The 23273-nt window shown below is 39.6% G+C and overlaps 1 protein-coding gene across 5 annotated transcripts; it reads left to right on the top strand.

Moving 5' to 3' along the window:
• The first annotated feature begins 66 nt into the window (after positions 1–66).
• On the top strand, positions 67–22009 carry YTHDF3 (YTH N6-methyladenosine RNA binding protein F3). Of its 5 annotated transcripts, none has more exons than XM_083747811.1 (6): positions 67–207; positions 1950–1974; positions 3438–3522; positions 9437–9522; positions 12564–14147; positions 20868–22009. In XM_083747811.1, the coding sequence occupies exons 5-6, from the start codon at positions 12582–12584 to the stop codon at positions 20889–20891; spliced, it is 1590 nt and encodes a 529-aa protein (XP_083603937.1). In that variant the 5' UTR covers positions 67–207; positions 1950–1974; positions 3438–3522; positions 9437–9522; positions 12564–12581; the 3' UTR covers positions 20892–22009. The 5 variants fall into 5 exon arrangements, with proteins under 5 accessions (XP_083603937.1, XP_083603935.1, XP_083603936.1 ...); XM_083747812.1 differs by having other exon boundaries at positions 146–207; positions 3409–3522; XM_083747809.1 differs by lacking the exon at positions 3438–3522 and having other exon boundaries at positions 94–207.
• The last annotated feature ends 1264 nt before the right edge of the window (positions 22010–23273 follow it).

Here is a 23273-nt window from a genome sequence, read left to right as displayed (position 1 = left end):
CCAGCTGGTTGCTTTCGGAGGCGCCGAGCAGACTAGAAGTGCCCGGGCTGCGGAGACAGTCAGGCGGCGGCGGGGAGAGCGGCGGAAAAGGCGGCGGCGGCGGCGGGGAATTGAGGAAGAGCGGGAGGAGGAGGAGGAGGCCCAAGCGGAGCGGGGTGAGGGGATTGCGGCTCCCCGTGAAGAATGTCAGCCACCAGCGTCGACCAGGTACGGTCTCTGCCCGGCCTGACCTGGCCGGGAGGATGGCTCGGCCTCCCCTTCCTCACCCCGTTCCGCCCTCCTTCCTCTGGGCATAGCGGGGATCCGCGCCCGCTACATCCGAGGCCGTGCGGCTCCTCCCCTGTTCCCAGGCCCGCCCCCTCCGCAGGCTTGGAGGCCGCTCGGCCTGGGGCCTCCCCGCGGAGGCCGTGAGGCGAACCCGTTGCTTCTCTTCACGAGCAGGCCTTTGCCTCTCCGGGGGCGCCTTCGCTTTCCGCGCCAGCTTCGCCCTCTGCCCGCTTTCCTGTGCCGCCTTCGGTTTTCCCTCGCAAGTGGACTTGGAGGGATCCTTACGGCCACCGTTAAACCTCCTTCGTAGTGCAGCTGCCTTTCGTATCTCGTTCTTGCGGTTATATGTTTCTTTGCGTTTCATTTATTGATGGCATGCCTTCATGCGTGTTTCCGTATCTGCTTATTTTGTTTTCATGCAGCTATTCCATGTACACTTTTTTCTTTCACACTTTTTTGATCTCCTTATCCCCCCTCCCAATTCCTTCACCAATTCTCCCCATGGTTGTTTTTCTAGTCTTGATCCTCTCGGTCTCACCCTTCTGGGTCCCCCCCCCCCCCGTGTAAACATTATTTTTGCAGCTGAGAGCAGATAATGGAGGTCTTTGGTGAACGTTAACTTGGGAGATAAATCTTGCAAACCAGAATCCATGTCTGCACAAGTTTCATTTTTAAACCTGGAATGTCACTTTTGAAAATACTTGCTTTTAGTATTGGCTCTTCAGCTAGTACAGGTTTTTCTTCATTCTGTCAGGATTGAGTAATTTGGAAAAGTCATTGCAGGGTCAGAGTCATAAAGTCTATGTGAAAACAGAGGGAAACAGGATTTTTTTTGTAATGGGAGCTTTATTTGGGGGCAGGGAAATGCACTTAATGAAGTAAAAATATTTTAACATGGTATGTAATAAATAGTATAGTCCGCAATATGGCTAGCTGATGTAACAGTTCTGATTTTATTCAGCATCGAAGTGTAGCATTCTTAAGGTACAGGACTAGGGGCATGCAACAGTACAGGCAACACCCCATTTGTGTGGGGGTTGCGTTCCAGGTCATTACGCATTTGTGTGAAATCAGAAACTAATTGAAAAAGTCTACAAACACCCATTCTACCCATTTAGTGACATTTCAATGACATCTTTATAACGTTTCCGGGTTCGGCACATGTGCATGATCATGCACATATCAGTTGCGCCTAAAATGGGAGTGGCCTGTACCTCACCAGAACATGCTATTCGGTCCTTGTTGCATATTTTTTTGCATTTTACAGGCACCTTTTTATAACTGATTTGATAATAGCAATACATGCATAGTTTTAAGAAATAAAAGCAGGCATAGTACAGTGAAGAGTTTAGCTTATACAAAATCATCTGATTATACTTTTTATAGCGCCACACATAAATATTGGATGACTGTTCCATTTTGTTTCTGAATGGTAAACTGTAGTTAGGTATTTTAGTGTGTACAGTAATATTGGGAGTCTACCAGTAATCCCAATAAACAGAATTTAGAATGCACCAGGCTTGCAGCACTTAAGTCATAGTTCTTTCTTTTTAATAAAATGGCTTGTATTTTACATCTTGGAGTATCTTAAAATCGCCAAAATTATTTGATCTTTGTGATAACTTTAATGTTCGGTTCCTCTAATTTTTGTTTGTTTGTTTTTCTTGTTTTATCACTAACAGAGACCTAAAGGACAGGGAAATAAAGGTAAGTTGATTCTTCTGTGTTAGGTTCACTGACATGAATAGAGTAATTCAATGATTTCTCTGTAGTAGACAGTTAAGTGTAGCAGATGCATTCAATTGACAGTTTATACTGGAGTAGTAGTAGTAGTAGTAGTTATGAGACTGCACCAGACAGTGAATCATTTTTTTCACTTATAAAGTGGACTTTCCCAACATTTTTGTGTGTTACATCATTCTTAATATATTGATTCTGCAACAGCTTCCATTTGCATATCAGGACTTCTCCTGTGTTGTCCCCATATTTCTGAGGAACCCTAAGAACAGATTGGTGGGGGGGGGAGCAGGGGAATTCCTCTTCTGCTCATGCAATTATTTAGCTGAATACCTCCCACTATATAGAGTAATTCAGGCACCAGTCTATTCCCACTTATGTTGAACTCAGTGGGACATCTGAGTAGTCATGTGTAGACAGAATTGTACTGTCAGAATGCTTTATACTCAGCCAAGAGTATAGAGTCATATATGAATCATATTCTGAGTAGTACGACCTATAAAAATCAGCTAAAAATTAAACCGGAAAGCAAAACGTAAAGCCATTAAAATTCCAATAAAAGCAGATAAGCAACAGTACACTTTATGAGCTTATGCAAAGACCATAAAACAAGAAGACAGTTAAATACCTGCCAGAACAAAAAGGTAGTGAAAAACCATCAAAAATGTTTCTGTATACGAAGGGTTAATAATTGTGCTTATGTGCATGGTATTGTAGGAATGGTTATTCATTTAGCCTAGTAGCAAGTGTGCTAAACTGATGATGAGTGGTGAGCATATGTGCATGAGAATTTTGAGTCCTTAAACTGTGAGACATACTGGCAAATGAAACAAAAAGTGAATGTAGCATGGCATTTATCTCTGCATACAGGATAGCATCATGGTATTCTTTAATCTTTAGTGTATTCTTTATCCCAAGCTTTTGGCAGCTCATTAAAAAATTGAACATCTGCATATAGCTATAATGCTAAAATATATACATGGGAGTGTTAAGGACTCCATTTTGTTAGAAGTGAGAGATAAAGCTTGCTAAACATTATATGGTCATAGGCAGTTACCTAGTCATAGCTTAACAAAGGGTGAAATTGTTTGGTATGCATAGGATCAACCTTTCTCAAATATTGAGAACTGTTCAGTTATTGAACTCCTAAAATTTTAGTTGTTTCACATGTGCACTTTACATCACATCTTCATTGGGATACTTTAGTGCACTTAATTTTCTGTAGAGTAAAGACAAGCAAAGAAGTGAACTTCCCAGTGGATAGGTTCACTTGCCAACATCGTATGAATGAATTTCCAATTGCAAAAGGGAATTCCCCTTTAAATCCCCCAGATGTGATCCAAATCTGCTTTGTCACAATGTAAAGTTTTTTTGTTTCCATTATATCACGTTAATATCAACAAGAGAAGCTAGATTGAATCTGGTCTCGGCAGGAAAGATCTCTAACCAGCAGTTCAGCTACTCCCCTACTCTGGTTCTCTTCTCCCCCCATCCTGTGCTTGAAGGCTTGTATTTTAGGTATGCATATTTACTTAGAATCAACTCCTGTTTGGTTTAGTGGTCTTTAGTATTAATGACTTTTGTATGCTGATCCATAACAGAGTTCTCAGGACTTATTGTAAAGATAAAAACAACTTAAATACAGAATAAGGCATAACATCAAAAGCATAATAAATACAAGAAAACAAAACTCACCACAACGCCAAAGTTAAAAGCATTGATTTTAAAAGAGGCCCAGATTACACAAGTTATTTAAAAGGCCTGATCTTTACCCTGTGACTTAAGTAGCCTTAGTAGGCTATTCTATAACTGGAGTGCCCATAATTGAGATGCCTGTCCTGATTGTTATTCACCTTATTTCTTTTGTTGGGGTTTCTCAGGGCAACATGTCAGCCGCCAGCATCCCCCCCCCCAAAAAAAAAGATCCCATGGTTTAGGCACATATAGATGAGAAGAGCCTTGTGCTAAAGATTAAGCACTTTCACTTGTGCCTTGTCATTTCCATACTATTCCTAAGGTATCTCCAGTAGCTGTTTCCCCCTGCTTTTTTTTTTTTTTTTACCTCTTCAGCGAATGAGAATTCATAATCTTACTAAGGAACATATTGAAAGTCTGTGTAGTACAGCAGCTAGAGCATTAGACTTAAATGTCTGAAACTGTGGTTGAAATCCCTGCTGATCTATGAAGTTCACTGACACTGTTTATCAGCCTAACTTACCTCCAAGGCTTGTGGTAACGGCAAAATATCACTAAGCTTCATACAGCAAAATAAGGTGCAAATATTTTTTATAAACTGACAAATTGATTATTCCCATTTGAGTGTGCATAGAATTGCAGTCTTAGCTGTACATATGTCACTGAATAAGACATTGATTTGCTGGTAGTGACACCTTGGGTTTAGTGGTGTATTTCCCGTTCCAAAGAAGAGACATGAAACAAAAAACTGTACTTGAAATACACCGTTGGTAACTGCGGAGATAGCATGTGTTTTCCTGTAAATCAAATGATTTGATTATTAAGATTTAACTTGCAATTCAATAATTCATTTAGAGGAGGACACAAATTTATTTTGCAGCATAAATACATACAGAACTTCACTATACTGGCTGATAACTATTTCTGAGTTCATAATTCCTTTTAAAGCACATTTTACTATTTGAGGAGAATTGCTAGTATGTGACTCCCTCTTTTCCAATACAGGGTTGGTCTCCTTTCAAACATGCTATCACTTTAGTCACAGGAGAAATGGCTGTCTTTTCTCTGATGAGATACTGGAGAAGGTTTTGAGTTTTTCTGCATCTGTTTATTTAGATATTTAAATACCACCTGTTAGGCGGGCAACTCAATGCAGCAGTACCATAAAATTTAATACAAAGAAAATGAAAATAATCAGACAATAAACATTCTTAAAATTCCATAGCTGCTGGAATCCGTATCCACCAAAAGCTATATAAAACAAACAAAAAAAGGGGGGAATTGCACCACTATTGGCACATTTCTTATTTTGAGGGGGAGGGTGTATTCCAGAATGTGGACTCTGTCACAGAGAAGGCCCTTGTCCCGGTTAATGCTATCTGCAGGCTGTGGCACAATCAGAAGGGCCTCTGCAGATGTTCTTACTTGCAGGGTATGCTTGTCTAGAGGAAAGTGTTCTCTCAGATAACCTGGTTCCAAATTGTTTAATAACAAATCCCGAAACACGGCTTGATAGCAAATTGGCAGTCAGTGCAGTTCCTTTAATGGTGGAGTTGCAGTCTCATGGCCAGTAACTTAGCAACTACTTTTTGTGCTAACTGCAGCTTCCAGACCAGTTTTGAGGGTAGACCCACAGAAAGCACATTACCGTAATTGACTCTTTATTCCAATGTATTGGTCACTGTAGCCAGGCTGTCGCTGGCCAGGATTAGCTACAAATGGAGTAATGACTGAAGCTGGTAAAAGGTGGTCCCTGAGGCTGTAGTCACCTAGGACTCCAGTAACAACTATAGGTACAGGAGCACCCAATACAGAACTGCCTACATAAACTGCCTACATTCTGGATTTGGAAACTAGTCACCCACAGGATCTCCATCTTGATACAATTCAGCTTCATTGACTCTTATCCAGCCCATTGCTGTGCCCAGGGCTGCAGAGCCCCAATTTAACAAAAGTAAAGGCCCTTCTTTCTCCCTCACCACATTTCTCTTGCTTCTGCAGTCAGATTTGGAATGTATTGTACTAATGAACTAAAATGCCACATTTCCTTATTTTGCATATATTTGGGGATATAATCAGTGTTTTCAAAATGTTTAAATCATTGCAACAGGAATTGTGGGGGTGGGGCACATCATCTGCTGTGAATGTGGATTTCTGGCTTTCTGGCTTACTGTCTTCTCTGTTCACTTCCTTCTTGAGGTATTCTATAACTTTGTCTGCTTCATGTGAAAGTGCCACTTTCAAAAACACAAACAAAAAGACAAATGCTCAGAGAATCTAGTAGCATTAAGGGAATGTTTTGGGCATGGACAAAGTTTCACCTTTTCTAATGAACACAGAAGTGAACGAGGAAAGAACGTGGAGTTTAGATTAGACCACAACTTACTCCCGGTATAAAACAACTGGCAGTGATCTACCCATTGTCATTGGGGGGGGGGAGGCCAAAGTTTCCCCCCCAAAAAAATGTTTAAATCATTGCAACAGGAAATGTGGGGGTGGGGCACGTCATCTGCTGTGAATGTGGATTTCTGGCTTGCTGGCTTGCTGTCGTCTTCTTTTTTTTGTAAAATTGAATAGGGTTTCAAAAGTGGTAGACTTTTGGCGCTGTTTTTTTCAGAGGATCTGATGAAGCTACTTCATCTTTCCTTATTGGAGAAGAATGACGGAGATGAAGGAAAGAATGGACTCTTAAAAGATAAATTGATGGAAATTTGTTTGTGGCAGGAAAGGTTTTAGATGTGGAATAGCTCCTGTTGCTTTTATATGTGACTATCTCATCCACAGGAAGTGGTGTTTTGCTGTTGTCTAGTTTGGGTCTTTTATGGTTCTACAGATTTTTCTCTACAGTTAAGTGAAATAGCTGTCTAAAAAGTGCAAACAGGAATTCTTGCACCAAGAAGAACACTTGGGCAGGTCGGTTAGAAGTATGGCTGAACATATTAGCTATCTGGGTGTAGATGCTGCAGAAATGGTATGCAGCTTCATAGCTGTGTGGGTGGTTTCTAATTGAGTTAGTGATCCAAAGTTTTGGACACTAGTTTTCAGCTGCAGTCTTCAGTTTCAGACCACCTATGTTTTTCATACACAAATATGAATAACAACGTAACTAGCCAAAGTATAAATTTTATTAGGTGCATTGGCTCCTTGAAAAATCTGTGTGAAATGCATGGGGCAGATGGTTGTTTTTCTTCTAAGCAAAATTAAAACGCCACAAAGCTCTGAAAACACAGTGAATACAAATTACATTTCGCAAGTTACTTTGCATATGATGTGATGGACCTGAAGGTAAGGGGTTTTTTAATGCTAGGAAATCCTGATGATCTTTAAGTGTCCTTGTTGTGCCCCACCCCCAAAAATTATTGCACAGTTTTCCACCCTGTGTTGTGTGCAGGGCATAATTTCCCCCCAGAAAAAAACTTTAAGCTTTAAACTGCCATATTCTTACTAATATATATGCATATGTAGTACTTTGGAGCTTATGATTGGTTGGATGAGCTACACAATACAGCTGGACTTTGTGTCTGCAATGTGAAATTGGAAACCTAAGTTCTCATGAGTCCATCTTAGTTACTTAGAGGGCAGAGTTTATGTTGTAAATGCTCAGAACATCTCTGGGTCTTGTTTACTGTCAAGAAGCACAAAACCTGCTTTTATTGTGACTGCTTACGTGGCAGGTTTACTGCAGTGCACCTGTAGAAGTCCTGGGTTGTCAGCTCACATGTAAAAAAAGTGTTACCATTGCTCTTTGCAAATACATTATTTGTATTTGGTATTAGGAATTGCTCTGTGGGGTGGGGTGAGAACCCTATTGCTGGCAAGGTAAACAAAACTAGATTCATGTTACATTATTGGAAAAGTAGGTCATGCCAAGGCAAAGTTCTAGCTTGTGTGTGCATGTCTGCCTTGAAAGCTGTGCTTGTGCTCTAATTCTGTTGCAGAGAATAGTAGGAACATACAAACAGGAGGATATATATGTGTGTGTGTTTGTGAATGATTAATCTGTAGAGCTAGTTTGTATTGCTTTTCCATTTTATTTGCTTGAATTTAACTAGAACTGGCTTACTAAAAATGTTTGACTGCATTTTTGCTATTTTCAGCTAGAAAACTTTTGTATCGCGTACTCTGCATAGAGCTCTATTAATAAAGGTGTCTGCAAGTTTCATTTTTGAAGTCAACAATTGCTGCAAATATACTATATTGTTTCTAGCTATGTTAGAAGTGATATTTCAACAGCCAAGCACTTTTTAGACTATTCCATTCTTAACTATGGAGAGTTGGTTCCCCTGCTTTCTGTAGGTTTCCCATCTGTTGTGGTGTTGAATTTACAATGTTCCCTTAGGATGGCAGGAAAAATTGTTTATTGTCCGAATATTTTATATTGGAAAATTATGCCAGCTAAGTATACCTGCAGAAGATTGTATGTGAAAGTGTTTAGTTGAAGTTATTTGAACAGAGCAGTTAAATCTAATATTTATGCTTGCATATGAATCCATAAAACTTCAACTTCAGTTTTAATACATATAACTAGACAAAAAGTCCACTCCTATGAATTACCTTGTTTCTGTTGAGAGTAGGACTGGGTTATCAATATTACAGTATATCACCAGCTAAACATCTCGATACATTGCAACATCTGAAATAAGGATGGAACTACACAGAGGCAAACAGGACAATGTCCTGGCATCTGCTACTACTAAAGGGTCTAAAACTAATAAATGAGGATATTATCAATCACTTCATGGTCACTTTCAGCAGCAGGCAAGCCAAAATCTACCCAAACAAGACTCTTGGTTTTGGGATTGGCTACCAAATCGTGGCATTCAGGACAATCCAAAGTATGGTGATGAGTCATAGTGATAACAAATAATCTGGGACTATCCGTTTTAGTCCCTTAAGTACTAGCAGTTGCCAGGACATTGTCCTGTTCGCCTCTGTATAGTTCCTTCCTTATTTCAGAAATTGTGGTAGATTGCAATGCTTAGCTGGTGATATTGTGAGGCTTAGCTGCTGATAACATTGCAGTGCTTAGCTGTTGAGTTACCACGATGTTGAAAACCAGATATCGCCTAGTCCTTACACACATTGTAATTTGTGATATATTGCCAGCTCAAATATTATGAAACAATTATCACGATGTGAACTTCAAACCAGTTTTGGACGATATATCACCCAACCCTAGTTGAGAGGCTTCATATAGTGGTAATCTAATCTTAATATTTTCTTTCACTACACTCAAGATCATCTAGCCAGCAGGTACATTTTTAAACATTTTATTTTATGCCATATTTTCAAAGTCACCCGTTTGATGTTCTTCTAATTCAATAGGGCCGAATAAGTCCTACTACAAGTTGGTCTTGGGTTAACTTCATTGATAACTTAAATAATAATATTCAATTAGTTTGACACATCAAAGGTTTCCAGATGACTTACAGAATGTAAAAGTACAAAGCACACCATAAAATCAGAAAGGAGCAATGCATTACCAAAAGTTATACAGCAACCCAATAACAGAGCAACAAAAATTCAAGCACCAAAAACACCTTCAACAGACAGCAAAGTCGGATGGCATCCATAGGCTGCTATTGGTTTTTTTAATTCTAGGATGCTTGTAGTGTGTTGTTGCCTCCTAAAGAAATATTCTGGTTTTTGAAACATTTTTTTTCCATCATGTGTTTTTAACAACTAAAAAGTTAGGTATAGGATTTCTAGAAGATGTCTAATTTCAGTTATGTTTCAGTTTCAGTGCAAAACGGTTCGATTCATCAAAAGGATGCAGTAAATGATGATGATTTTGAGCCATATCTAAGTAGCCAGACAAATCAGGTGAGTATTTACAAGAATGCACCTTTTCTTGTAAGCTAGTGAGTATAGTTTTTAGTTGGTTATTCCTTTATAATAAGCAAGTAACACAAAACAGTTTTAATGGTTTTATAACAGACCATTGTAAGTTTTCATAGTATTTGTAAATCTCTTAAACAGTGCTAAATGGATTTGTAAGAGTTAGGTTCCAAGGGAGCGAAGTTACTTTAAGCAGAGGGATCCACTTAAGCTTAATTAAATCTATCTTAAATTAAGCATACCTGTTGTGTGTGCACAGAACTGGTTGCAAAATCATTGCTCAGCAGATGGCACAATTCTGAGTTTTAATGTCCCAAGCAAGAGACACAACATGTTTTAGAGCTGTAAATTCCACATTTTGTATTAAAGAATGAGAACCATACTGGATCAGGCACAAGACACACTTTGTCTAATGGCCTGTTCTCACAGTGATCAGCCAGATGCCTGTGGGAAGTCCACAAGCCACACATGAGCATGACACCACTTGCCCACCTATGACTACCAGCAAATGGTATTTCAGACACTTGCTATCTCAAACAGTGAGGTAGAATGTTGCTCTCATGGCTAGTAACCTGACCCTCCATGAGTTTGTCTAATTCAGGCACCCCCAACCTTCGGCCCTCCAGATGTTTTGGACTACAATTCCCATCATCCCCGACCATTGCTCCTGTTAGCTTGGGAATTTTGGGAGTTGTAGGCCAAAACATCTGGAGGGCCGCAGGTTGGGGGTGCCTGGTCTAATCCTCTTTTAAAACAATCCAGTTTGACGGACATAGTTACATATTGTGGAAATGAATTCCTTATTTTAACTACGTGCTGTGAGAAGTACTTTCTTTTGTGTATCCTGAAACTTTAAATAGTAAGCTTCATTGGATATGAGAGAGAAGGCCTTCTCTTTACTCAACTTTCTCCATTGAGTACATAATCTTGCACACATCTGTTATGTCCGCCAACTCTCCCTTTTTGTCAGGTATCTTAAGAGTTACTGTTTTCCTCCTAACTGAACTTTGTGCAAACTATAAGTGAAAAGGGTTAATGCTGAAATGAAGTGATTTTTCAAGACCCAGGGTGGTGGGGGGTAGGCCCTAAATGACTGCATCTGTTTGCATAGGGCTTTTCTGCATAGAAAAGGCTGATTTATTTAAAATATTTGAAAATTGACCTTCAACAGCATTTCCAGGATGACAAGATAGAATACGGTACACAAATCTCATGCCCTACTCCTGTAGCAGCCTACAGTGCTACATCCCATACCATTTCCTTCAGCAGTTGGGATTGGATGGAGAAGGAGTTAATAGTCCAGTCATTTTTCTTATGATTCAGCCTTTGGTTAGCTTTTGATTTTCTACTCCCTTTCTGAATTCTTACATGAGTTTCAAGTCCAACAAGGATTCTTCCATTTCAGGGAATTTTTGCTTGCCGAAGATGCATGTTGAGAGGCTTGGGGGCAAGGTATTTGGAAAGAAAGTGGTATTTCTATCATTTTGTATGTGTGTACTGTGATGGGAGAAACAGTTTATATCCTTATGCCCAACCTTCTATACAGTTGATAGTGGTTTTGTATGCCTAAATTTGCATGGTGAGTAAGAAATGCAAAGAATATGTGGTGCTTTTTATTGGGCCAGTTCCTTTTGGTGTCAAATGGCCTTGCAGTCAGTCAGTTGCTAAGCAAGAACATACATTAATTACTTGATCCAGCACTCAAACAACCTTTTGAAAAACAGACACTTGTAGATGAGTGAGCTGATAAAACCTTTAGGGTTTGATCCATTCTTGAATTCGAGTTCTGCTCTGTAGTGGGAAGTGACTTTGCTGATTTCTCCTTCCCTCTGCCTTTCCCTGAAAAGCTGTTTTGGAGGTTTGGCTGATTCTCTAGAAAAGTGTGGCAGTTCCAGGGGCAAAAATCACGTCTCTCCCTCCACTGGAAAGCTTCTGCTGGGTACTGGTTGCTTTTGCAAATGGAAGGATCCAGCTACACCAAGGGTGACATAGTTTATGCAAACTTTGGAGTTTAATATTCTTTATGTATACATAGAGCAGATAATTGCATTTTCTATTTTTTGTTATTGGGAAAATAATAGTGGCAAGACTCAAAATGCCAAACACAGAACATTCAAATATTAATTCAAGATTGAACAATCAGAGCAAGCTAAGTGAATTAGGAATTGGATCTGGACCAAATAAATCAGCAAATTTTTTTTAACCTTTCTTGCAAATGCTAGTCATGGGTGGCACATGGGCAGCCCAAAAGGAACCCTCGCACTTATAAAAACTTCCTTGTTTGCTCATATAGAGGTGTTCTTTTATTTTTCACAACATATGTAGCTAACCATTACCTTTCAGATGTTATTGGCCTATCATCTCTGACCATTGGTCATGCTGTCTTTGACTGGTGGGAACTGGGAGTCCAAAATCATATTGAGGGCCACAGGTTAGCTACCCCTGGTTTCAAGTGAGCTAGGTGACAGGGTTTATCAGTACTTGAAGTTCCTTTTCACTGTGCAGGGTGAACTTATTTACAGCTTGGCAAGGAACATGATGAGTTGTTAAATATATACACTGAACCTTATCTGTACACCAGAGGCAGGTTTCTCAGGGGAATGTTGGTACACATACATGTTGGGGTAATGGTCATGGTCAGTACTGAGTCTTTGATCAGCTGTCCAGCATAGGAGAGAGGCCTAGAAATAGGACAGGAACTTGCTTATAGGAATAAAAGAAATAAAATGACATCCTGATAAAACACAGGAAAAGCACTCCTGATTGGAGATGGAAGAGAAATTTTTAATTGCTCTAAGCACTTTTAATTGTGTTATATTAATTAAAACGGTGTAGGCTGTAATTACTTTGGTTTTGTATGTTAGATTAAAGATAACGAAGGTATCTCTTTTAGATCTTTTTGCTTGAATTTTTAAAATTCTAACTGTGTTGGAAATTTGCTTCAGATGTCCATAAATGCATATTTATAGGCAAAGAATGTAGATGTAGCAATAGAATGATTCTTACACTGATATGTTTTCCTGCAGAATAATAGCTATCCACCAATGTCAGACCCATACATGCCTAGTTATTATGCTCCATCCATTGGATTTCCGTACTCTCTGGGTGAAGCGGCATGGTCCACAGCAGGAGATCCTCCAATGCCATACTTGACAACTTACGGACAGATGAGCAATGGTGAACACCACTACATCCCTGATGGTGTCTTTAGTCAACCTGGGGCTTTAGGAAACACCCCTCCATTCCTTGGTCAGCATGGATTTAATTTTTTCCCTGGGAATGCAGATTTCTCAACATGGGGGACAAGTGGATCTCAGGGACAATCGACTCAAAGCTCTGCTTACAGCAGCAGCTATGGCTACCCACCTAGCTCTCTTGGTAGAGCAATAGCCGATGGACAGGCTGGATTTGGCAATGATACATTGAACAAGGTGCCTGGTATTAGCAGCATTGAGCAAGGCATGACTGGACTGAAAATTGGCGGTGATATGACAGTCGCTGTGACGAAAACAGTTGGTTCCGCTCTGAATAGTACAGGTATGACAAGCATTGCAGCAAATAGTGTGCCTGCAGTTAGCAGTTCAGCACCTAAACCAACCTCATGGGCTGCCATTGCTAGGAAGCCTGCTAAGCCTCAGCCAAAACTTAAGCCTAAAGGTAATGTGGGAATTGGGGGCCCTGCGGTACCACCTCCCCCTATAAAACACAACATGAATATTGGAACTTGGGATGACAAAGGGTCTGTGGTAAAAGCTCCCCCAACCCAACCAGTACTGCCTCCTCAGACTATAATGCAGCAGCCTCAGCCATTAATTCAGCCTCCTCCAATGGTGCAAAGCCAACTGCCTCAGCAGCAGCCTCCGCCTCAGCCGCCACAAGGACCTCAGCAACAGGCTCCGCCTCATCAGCTGCAGCAGCAGCAGCTGCAAAATCGCTGGGTGGCTCCTCGCAATAGGGGTGTAGGCTTCAATCAGAGCAATGGAGCTGGCAATGAAAACTATGGTATAGGTGTTATACCAGTTAGCTCTTCACCTTCTGGTGTAGAAGTGCACCCAGTATTGGAGAAACTAAAGGCCATAAATAACTATAATCCCAAAGACTTTGATTGGAATCTGAAGAACGGTCGTGTGTTTATAATCAAAAGCTATTCGGAGGATGATATACACCGCTCCATTAAGTATTCTATCTGGTGTAGTACTGAGCATGGTAATAAGCGCTTGGATGCTGCCTACCGTTCACTGAATGGAAAAGGCCCACTCTATTTACTTTTCAGTGTGAATGGCAGTGGACACTTCTGCGGAGTAGCTGAGATGAAGTCTGTGGTGGACTACAATGCATATGCTGGAGTCTGGTCTCAGGATAAGTGGAAGGGGAAGTTTGATGTTAAGTGGATCTTTGTTAAAGACGTTCCTAACAACCAGCTGCGGCACATTCGCTTGGAAAATAATGACAACAAACCCGTTACCAACTCGAGGGACACTCAAGAAGTACCCCTAGAAAAAGCCAAGCAAGTGCTTAAAATAATTGCTACTTTCAAGCATACCACCTCAATCTTTGATGACTTTGCACATTATGAAAAGCGTCAAGAGGAGGAGGAAGCCATGCGTAGGGTAAGAATCTAATGTTATAATAAACTTTTGTCATGCTTTTTGGAGTTTGGGGGTTTTTTAAAGACAGATCAGCTTGGTTTTTTAATATGTAAAACAAAACGTAATTAGAAATGGGTTTAGATGGTAAAGGCCAAGGCATGTAACGTACTCAACAACACTTTCCTTGCAAGCACATTTGCAAATACAATTTTGTGTTCTTCATAGCATTTTACTTCTGCATTAAAACCTTCAGCTAAGTAACTAAACTTCGTTGGCAGTAGATGGAAAAAATATGTATTTTAATGGTTTCAGTAGCAAATGGTACTTGTTCCTTAAATCATTTCGTTGCCTGTTTTGTTTTGTGACATTTAAACAAAAAATATGTATATGGAAGTTGTGATGTCCACATGCTTCAGCTGTTGTAATAGTACAATTTTTTGAGATGCGTAGAAAAAGCCACATAACACAGAAATTGAGAGCTTGTTTTCTGTTAGGAATTTAGACTGCTGACTTACGCCCATTTACTTGGTGGTAAGCCCCATTGAACTCAGTAGGACTTGCTTCTCATAGAGATGCATAGGAAAGAAAAAGAAAATGTCAACATGAGTTTAAATGTGTTTTGACCCTTTGTAGTTACTTTTTTGTGAAACATTTCTTATCAAATGTGCCTGGCAGGACAAATAGAAAGGGCTGTATTCAGGCAATGTGTTTCTCCTGATGGAAGGCACTTTGATGCAGTGGAACCTTCCAGGGGTCAAGGCAAAATTGTGTTTTTCCTGGCCCCTCCAGCCTGCTTTGCAAGGTTGAAGAACCCTTTAGAACAGCTTCAGTCCTTGAAGGCTCTGCTGGATCAAAGAGCCTTTCATATGTAAAGGGCCATCATTTGGCTATAACCCAAACAACATTTACGCAGAATTAAATTAACCCAACCCAGGGCTGGTTCTTATGATGACCTAGTTATCTTAGGGGAGAATAAAGAGTTGAGAAGAGACTTGAAATTTCTTCCTTCTTATGTGGGATATGCCAGGCGTTGAATGTGGATTGTTCTACATGCAAAACAGTCACTTGCCATCAACCTGTGGACCCCACTTTATTCCATAGGTACTTACTGCTGTAAGCAATATGCCAATCCAAGGTATCTTGTCCCATACCAAATGTTATTTATGAAGACCTGAGTGTTTTTGTAATTTACAATAAAAATTAAACACACAGACTCTTTGGGGCAGTACAAAAGGAAAAATGGATGAAGAAAGAAGACGAAAATAAACAAATTCAGGTATCACTCCTTACATAAGAGCTTTCCAAACTTTTCATGTTGGTGACACACTTTTTAGACATGCATCATTTTACAACACAGTAATTCAGTTTTACTCTTGTTAGCTACATACCCTGCTAGCTGCTGATGGAGTCAACCTGCTGGAAAAGGCTGTGTACAGTGTGTGAACTTGTAAGCTCCTGTACTGTTCAAATGGAAGGAGGAATTATTGTAAATAAATAGTAGATGGATTCTCCTTTAAGAGCAGGAGAAATATCCTGTGTCCCCATTCCAGGTCTCCTCTGTGCACCACAGAAAGCTTCCATAGGAAGCTGGTGAGAAGGATTCTATGTCATCGTTTATAGGATCGGAGCAGCTTGGAGAAGAAGAAAAAATAGTGTTACAAGTAGTTAACTAGGGATTAACTAGGAGTTCTGTAGAAGGCTTAAAATAAACTTGCTTGTAATCAAGGAATTCAGTGGCAGAGGAGATGTTGGGCAGAATCTGTTCAGTTCATAATCAAAAGTGGGTTTGAGAATTCTGATTCAGGTGTGGCTACATAGTAGCCAGCCATTGCTAAATTCACATTGAATGGCAGTGGTTAACAAAGCAAATGGGACTCTAAGTCTGGTCCTCAGCTGAAGTTGTGACAGAACCTTGAACAGAAGAAAAGGCTGAAGAATAAAAAGTCTCTGACCCAAGTTGTCATTTCTTTTGTGCTTCTCATGGTTGATTTTTCTTTTTGGGATCTACAGAGTGGAACTGAATAAACAGTTTTGTTTTAAGCCCAGGTAGTTTTGCAGTGTTTGAAGAGAGAAAAAAATTATACCTACATATGAAGAGTCCAGCCACGCTCCATAAATAAGCAGGATTCCTTGGGTAGTCTAGTAATGATGCTGCATACAAAATGGCAACTTAAATATTTATACTAATTGGTTCTTCTGTTTACAAATTTTCTGTAATGGTTCTTTACTTCGACTTTCATTTCAGGTGGTTGTGTTTGCTTTGTTTTTCATACAGTCCTTGTTATTAAGATAATTACACTTGCTATTAGAGATGCATATACAGGCTAGTTCCAGTGTTCTATTTACAAGATGGCTTTTGGAATTATTCTTGTGGTTGTAGACACCTGAAATCAGATGGGGTACATCATCAACCAAGTTGCTAAGATTACTGCCTATTGTCCTCATGTAAATAGCACATTTTACAAATAGGTTGATCTGCTGGGTTTCTATTCATTTTAAAGGGTGTAACTGTATTGTTGGAACAGTACAGAAATTCTAGTGCTACTAATTGTGTTTCTATCAAACCTGTGCCTATCTTTATATTGCACTGACTTACAGTGGTGCCTAATATGTTGGGTTCCATGGGCATGTTGGGAATTTTGAATATATTATAGTGCTGTCATAAAATGGCTGTCATGGGGTTGTTCCCCTTCACAAAATGACTTGCATGCTGGGTGGAGCCACACACAAAGTACTCATTTCACATTAAACCAATCGAGATACCAAAGCTTGCACATGCAGCCCCAGAAAGAGAGGGAGATGAACAGGCAGCCTCAACAGAAGAGTGCACAGATCCAGAGAAGAAAGAAAAACAAGTACACATTGCCCCAGAGAGAGAGAGAGAGAGAGAGAGAGAGAGAGAGAGAGAGAGAAACAGAGTCCCAGAGGGTGAGGTAGGAAAGCACACAGTTCAGGAACCAATAGAGGAGGGGAGAGGATCATGCGCATAGTCTGAGAGAGGCAGAAACACAAATTTGCTTTGTTATATCTTCCTTCTTGTCCCCTCAGTCATCCTTTTCTTTGTTTCTAAACATTTGTACAGGATTTTTTCCACTCACGTCTCTCAACTTAATGTTTTGGTGCTGGTCAGCCTGGAAAAGTTCATAGACTTAAGACAGGCCATAGAAAGTGGTAATACTTTTACTACTACTTCTTTTTTCAAGACTGATCATACTCTTTACAGCTTGGAAGGGCAGGCACTGTGTGTCACAGAGACATTTTAAGCACCAAGTGGCTCAGTGGGTGCAATCGGAACCAAAACTGTTCTAAAAACCCATTAACTGTTATTGCCATCCTAGCAGTTTGAAGGCACATCAAAAAGTGCAAGTAGATAAATAGGTACTGCTCCGGCGGGAAGGTAAACGGCGTTTCCGTGCGCTGCTCTGGTTCGCCAGAAGCGGCTTAGTCATGCTGACCACATGACCCGGAAGCTATACACCGGCTCCCTGAGTCAGCAAAGCAAAATGAGTGCCGCAACCCCAGAGTCGGTCACGACTGGACCTAATGGTCAGGGATCCCTTTACCTTTTTATCCATTATGTATGCAGCACATTGTTTTAGTCCTATGTGTTCTAGGCAGGGCATCAAACTATTTAAATTTTCTGAATTGATTTAATTTTGGTTCTGCCTGTTAACTCTTGGTTTGATTTCACAAGGAAAAGGCTCAATATTTACAAAATGACACTGATTGGTATCTGCAGTAATCTGATTAAATAGTGAGTTAATCTTAATTCTAGGTGACTACGCCGAAGAAACACCTGTTGTATGTACAGAAAACTTTGAGCAAGGATGAGAAAATTTACTAGATTTTGAAAGAAATATTTGGGAACTTGGAAGTGATGACAGTTGTGAAAGCAGAGCTTAGAAAGATGTCTGCTTAATACACAGATTCAAAAGTCCAGGGTTCTTTTGTTTCCTGGTTGATTCCCTATTTTTGTTACAAGTACAATAATATTCTCGCAGGCACTAAATATGTTTACCATGTGATCCATAGTTGTAAGCTAATTTTAAAACTAGCTGCTTGTCTGCTACCCATATTGTTTACCTCAGATTTAAGTGTTTGATGATTTCTCAAGAAAGACTGCTCATAATAAATTCACATATGTTAGTAAAAGTCCTGAATGTTCCAAACGTTTGTAAGGAAAGAGTTTTGAATGAGAAACATTTTGTTCTGAATTAAACTTCTGTCTGATAGGATTAGTAGATGGTATATGAATTTAAATTTCAGAAGCGAAAAGGCGCAGTACTGGGAACAGTGGGAGAATGAAGGCCTTTACTAGTATGGTTCCAAGAAAGTGTATTGATTAGCTTTTGTGAAATTAGGATTCCGGAAAAAAAAGCCCAGTCTACCTTTTATCTTCATTCCTAATTGTTTTTCATCATTTTGCATGGGATTTGAAAACTGGGTTGAAGCATCTGGGCTGAGGAACAGATGAGAGCATAGCACTTGTAGTTATTTGAAGCATGCACTTCTTTAGAACAGGATTGAGGATTCTCTTTCAGTCCCAGGGCCAGATAAGAACTTGCCCAACCTTCTGGGGGCTTCTTAAGAACGGTGGCATGTTAAAACAAAAAACAAACACCCACCCAAAGAAAAAATTGCACATATCTCTTTCCCCTCTCCCTGCATCACAACGCACCTCCAACAGGCACACAGCGAACACACACGCCTTTTCTTACACATCCATAAATTCAGTCACACACTCATACATGCAGCCACATGTACTCATGTGGCAGGAACATACACACACAATATGCATTTTGAGCCCGCTCTAGTACTAGGGTTGGGGTGGCTAGAAAATTATATCTGCCTCTTCATTCAAAGGGATTTTATTTCCCCATCTTAGCACTAAGCACTACAGTATTAATTTCAAAAAAATAAATCTTCTGACTGCTCTTTAAGAATAGTAGGTAGCGTTCTGCCCATCCAGTGCTGGAATGGGAGGTGGGGTTAGGAGAAGGCAAAGAGCTTGTCTCCCATCTAAGTTGAGAGATCCCTCTGCTGCTCTTTCCTTTCAAAGAGGTCTTATCTTCAATCTTAACACTGTGGTACTCGGGTGGCGCTGTGGGTTAAACCACAGAGCCTAGGACTTGCTGATCAAAAGGTCGGCGGTTCGAATCTCCGCGATGGGTCGGTCCCGGCTCCTGCCAACCTAGCAGTTTGAAAGCATGTCAAAGTGCAAGTAGATAACTAGGTACCGCTCCAGCGGGAAGGTAAACGGCATTTCCATGCACTGCTCTGGTTCGCCAGAAGTGGCTTAGTCATGCTGGCCACATGACCCGGAAGCTGTACACCGGCTCCCTTGGCCAATAAAGCGAGATGAGCGCCACAACCCCAGAGTCAGCCACGACTAGACCTAATGGTCAGGGGTCCCTTTACCTTTACCTTACTTAGATCAAATAAAAGAGTTGTCTTTAACTCTTCCATGTCTGACATGATATTAGATTTGCCCCCAAATGACCTCATGGATCAAATAGAAAGCCTAAATGTTCTCCACCGCTGCTTTACATTAAAAATGTGCATACTTTCCTGAACTACAAAAGTATTTTTAAAATGTTAAGTAAAATGTCACTAGTTACATGTTGGCTAATATCAGCAACTTTAGGTAGTAGGAGCCTAAAGTTTGCATGATTTTCTAGGGAAACCCTACTTCCAAACAGTTCATGAATTCATATTCTGTAACCATGTTTCATAAAGGGTACATGTTTTCCATCAGTAGCTTTGTCATAACATCACACATACTACCTGGACTCCTTTGGTAGTAAAAGGATGTCAGTTGAATTAATAAGGCAATAGTATATATGAAACATACTGCTCAGCTTACCTTTGGACCAAAGCTAAGAGGGGGATCTTGTCATCTGGGCTGTGCAGGACCTCCATGCCACTGCCTAGGCTTGCACCCTGGGGAAGTGATTTTGGTGCTGCTAACACAATGGTTTGACTTATCCCATGGAGGCACACTTTGTTGTCTCTTGAGACAGACAGATGCCAACAATGTATAACCCTTCATATCAGGAATTGCTATTCAAGTCTTCGTGACTTTAGGTAAAATGTTCTAGAAAACAATGTCGGTACTAGATATTTACCATTTGTAAATTATCCCTTGCATAGCTAGTATCTACATGTTACTAAGCTACAAGGGTTCTGAAGTGTCACCGATATCACCAGACACAATGAAACTTAATAAGAGATTATCAATTTATAAGAGGTTTTTTTCTGCCTTATAAAGCACTTTGGCATCATCTTGTATCTTTTATTTAAGTTTCTGTGATGAAGTAGAATTGTAAAGATTTGTTGTGTATGACTTGTGTCAAAAAGTGGGATTATGCTAGTGGAAGTGTTCCTTATATTAATTGATCCATCTTACCCAATGACACCCCCTCCCAAGAAAAAAATTCCTCTGGGCGTGGAGACCCTTGGAAACATTTTGGAATATAACGCAGAGGGCTGCAATTAGTGAAAACTAGATGCCTCACCTTGCAGTAGCAGCAAGTGTTTCTGTGGGAATGGGAAGCCACCACTGGATGCATCCCTTAGGTTGGATTATAGAATTGCACATTTAATTCAGCTGATTGCTGCAATGTTTCTGTAAAGCTAATGTCATGCTTTTATGAAATATTTATAGTCTCATAGCACTTATACCGAATAAAAGTCGTCTTCTATGACAGAGCTATACTAATTTTCCTTTCTTCTGTTCTGCAGGAGAGGAATAGAAACAAACAATAACTATATGGCGATGGTCCTGCTAGAATTACAACACTAATGATGTGGACTCTGGAAATGCCTAATATGTCTAAGAAGAAGTTATTAAAGCTTTGTTCCTGCTTAAGGTGACATCTTTGAACACTTTAACACAAAATTGACTCTTCTTGTAATGGTTCTCATCAGTGCATCTGCCCTTATACTCTCTCACCAAACACACTTGAGAACTGTAACTTCGTCAAGCACTTTCTGTCCTGAAGCTTTTACCAGTATCTGCTGTCTTTTGTAATTATGCATCCTAGCTAAGGCACAGGAGATGGAACGAATGCAAGGATTCATTAACTCTTTGAATTTGTTAAATACTAACAATTAACCATCATAAGTGGTTCAATGATGTGAGATTCACATTGCTTCAACTTATTTTTCTTTGATGTAGTTTTTTAATTGTCAGTTTTTAGCTATTCAACAGAATTTAAAGCAAAATCATGCCATATTTAGTCCTGGAGTAAAACTCAAGTCTAAATGTTCATGTGAAAATTATTGTAGTAAACTTTTAATATGGCAAAGCAACTTTGAGCTGCAGTTTAGCCAAATGAATTATAACATGAAATTATATTAGAATGACATTTCCCTTGTTTCAAACTGTTTGGTGTAGAGAATATTAATATATGCAGCTTGGTGGGCCGCACCAATTAATGCACATTTCCTTTTTTTTCCTGTAACATGTATACCGAAAAAAGTGCATTTGTCTGAGGAACTGTTTGTTTGCTACCACTCAATCTCAGTTTTGAGTACATGTACCTCAGTCTAAATCAGACTTTTTATGACCTTTATAACTATACTTAAAATCTTTAATTCCTATTTCTGGGTGTTTGCAAGCCTGAAAAGATTGCTATCATGGAAGTGAAAATTTACTCCTCTAGGTGATTCACTAGCTAAATAAACATAATTCTTGTTTTAGCAAGCATATACTCTGTTTCTCAAATTTTGTTTGTTCCCAGCTCTGAATATTATAGTCTGATATTCTTTCAATTCAAAATACTTTGGGAAATAAACGTTTATCCATGGTTTCAGTTTGTATGCTCATGGATGTGTTTACATGTTATCTGTTAGAGCTATATAATAAAAGCCTAGGTACCATATTCACCTGAATATTTTCTATGCTACTTTTTAAACTTTTATTTTAAAATGTCCACTTGCACACCAACATGAATGCTGCCTTGAAAGTGAAGCAACTGTATTGGTTTCATGAAATACTGAAGAGTCTTAAAGCTTTCTTTAAGATCAGTACGAAATCCAGATATGGGGAAGTTGAAAAATAGTTATTGTATTAATGCTTGATGTATCCGTCAAACCCAAATATTTACATCATGTCTGGATTCTTTCACTGGCAGTCTGTTTCTGAAGCAGAACTCTGCTTGATCCCATTATTTTTGGCTGCTCTGTTCTTATTCAAATTGGTTGAATATATGGCTGTTTTGGCACAGTGTGACAGTCATTTTGCCACTAATTTTGGAAACATCACTGGGTGATGACCATCCAAGCCATACCCTTGAAATTAGTGGACTTCAGGTACTGAAGTCATGAATTTCAGTGGCTCTGCTCTGAGTAGATAACATTGGTCATCATCCCCTTGTGTTACTTAACTAAAGGTTCCTCTATATACTTGGATGGAATTCCTTTGAATTCTGTGCAACTTCCTTTCAAATAATAACATTTGGTTTTTAAAACACCTACAAAAAATTGCTTCATTGTGATTAGTATGAGGATGAAAGGCTAGCCTACTTCAGAAGAAAGCCATAATTGTTCATATCCTCATATTTCAGAAGATGCTGTGTTATTAGAATTTGTGTGTGATCACTATGGAGAACATGATTAATTCAAACATATAGTGCCAAGTGCAGTGCTATCATGTGGACCATGTGTTAACTGAGGTAAGTGGTTTGAAGAGTGGTTCTCTTTGTGGTAATTAACAACATCAGCCCCAAATTCCAAAGAAGAGGATTGTTTTGGCACTGTCAAAATCATTCTGAATCCAGTGGCAAACTTCATTCACAAAGAATTACCAAATGGCTGTGTTGCAAAGTGACCATGTGTATGAATTGCAGCATATATAAAACACACCTGTCTTGGGGCATACATTCAATGCTGGTCATGGCTAACAAAACTTTGGCACAATACCAAGATAATTCTATTTGTTAGTAACTTGTCTACATTGTACACAGAGGGTTTTTTTTTTTTTTGGCAGTCATAGTTAACAGTTATCATTTTCAATATCTTCTATACAGTTGTACCTTGGAAGTTGAACGGAATCCGTTCTAGAAGTCTGTCCGACTTCCAAAATGTTTGAAAACCAAATCATGGAAGCCCCATCGGACATTCGGGTTTCAAAAGAACATTAGCAAA

The sequence above is a fragment of the Podarcis gaigeae genome (genome assembly GCF_964106915.1).
Source record: "Podarcis gaigeae genome assembly, chromosome: 7".
NCBI classification, from domain to species: domain Eukaryota; kingdom Metazoa; phylum Chordata; class Lepidosauria; order Squamata; family Lacertidae; genus Podarcis; species Podarcis gaigeae.
Note: the sequence above shows the minus strand (reverse complement) of the source record. Positions and strands in the feature narration are given on the sequence as shown.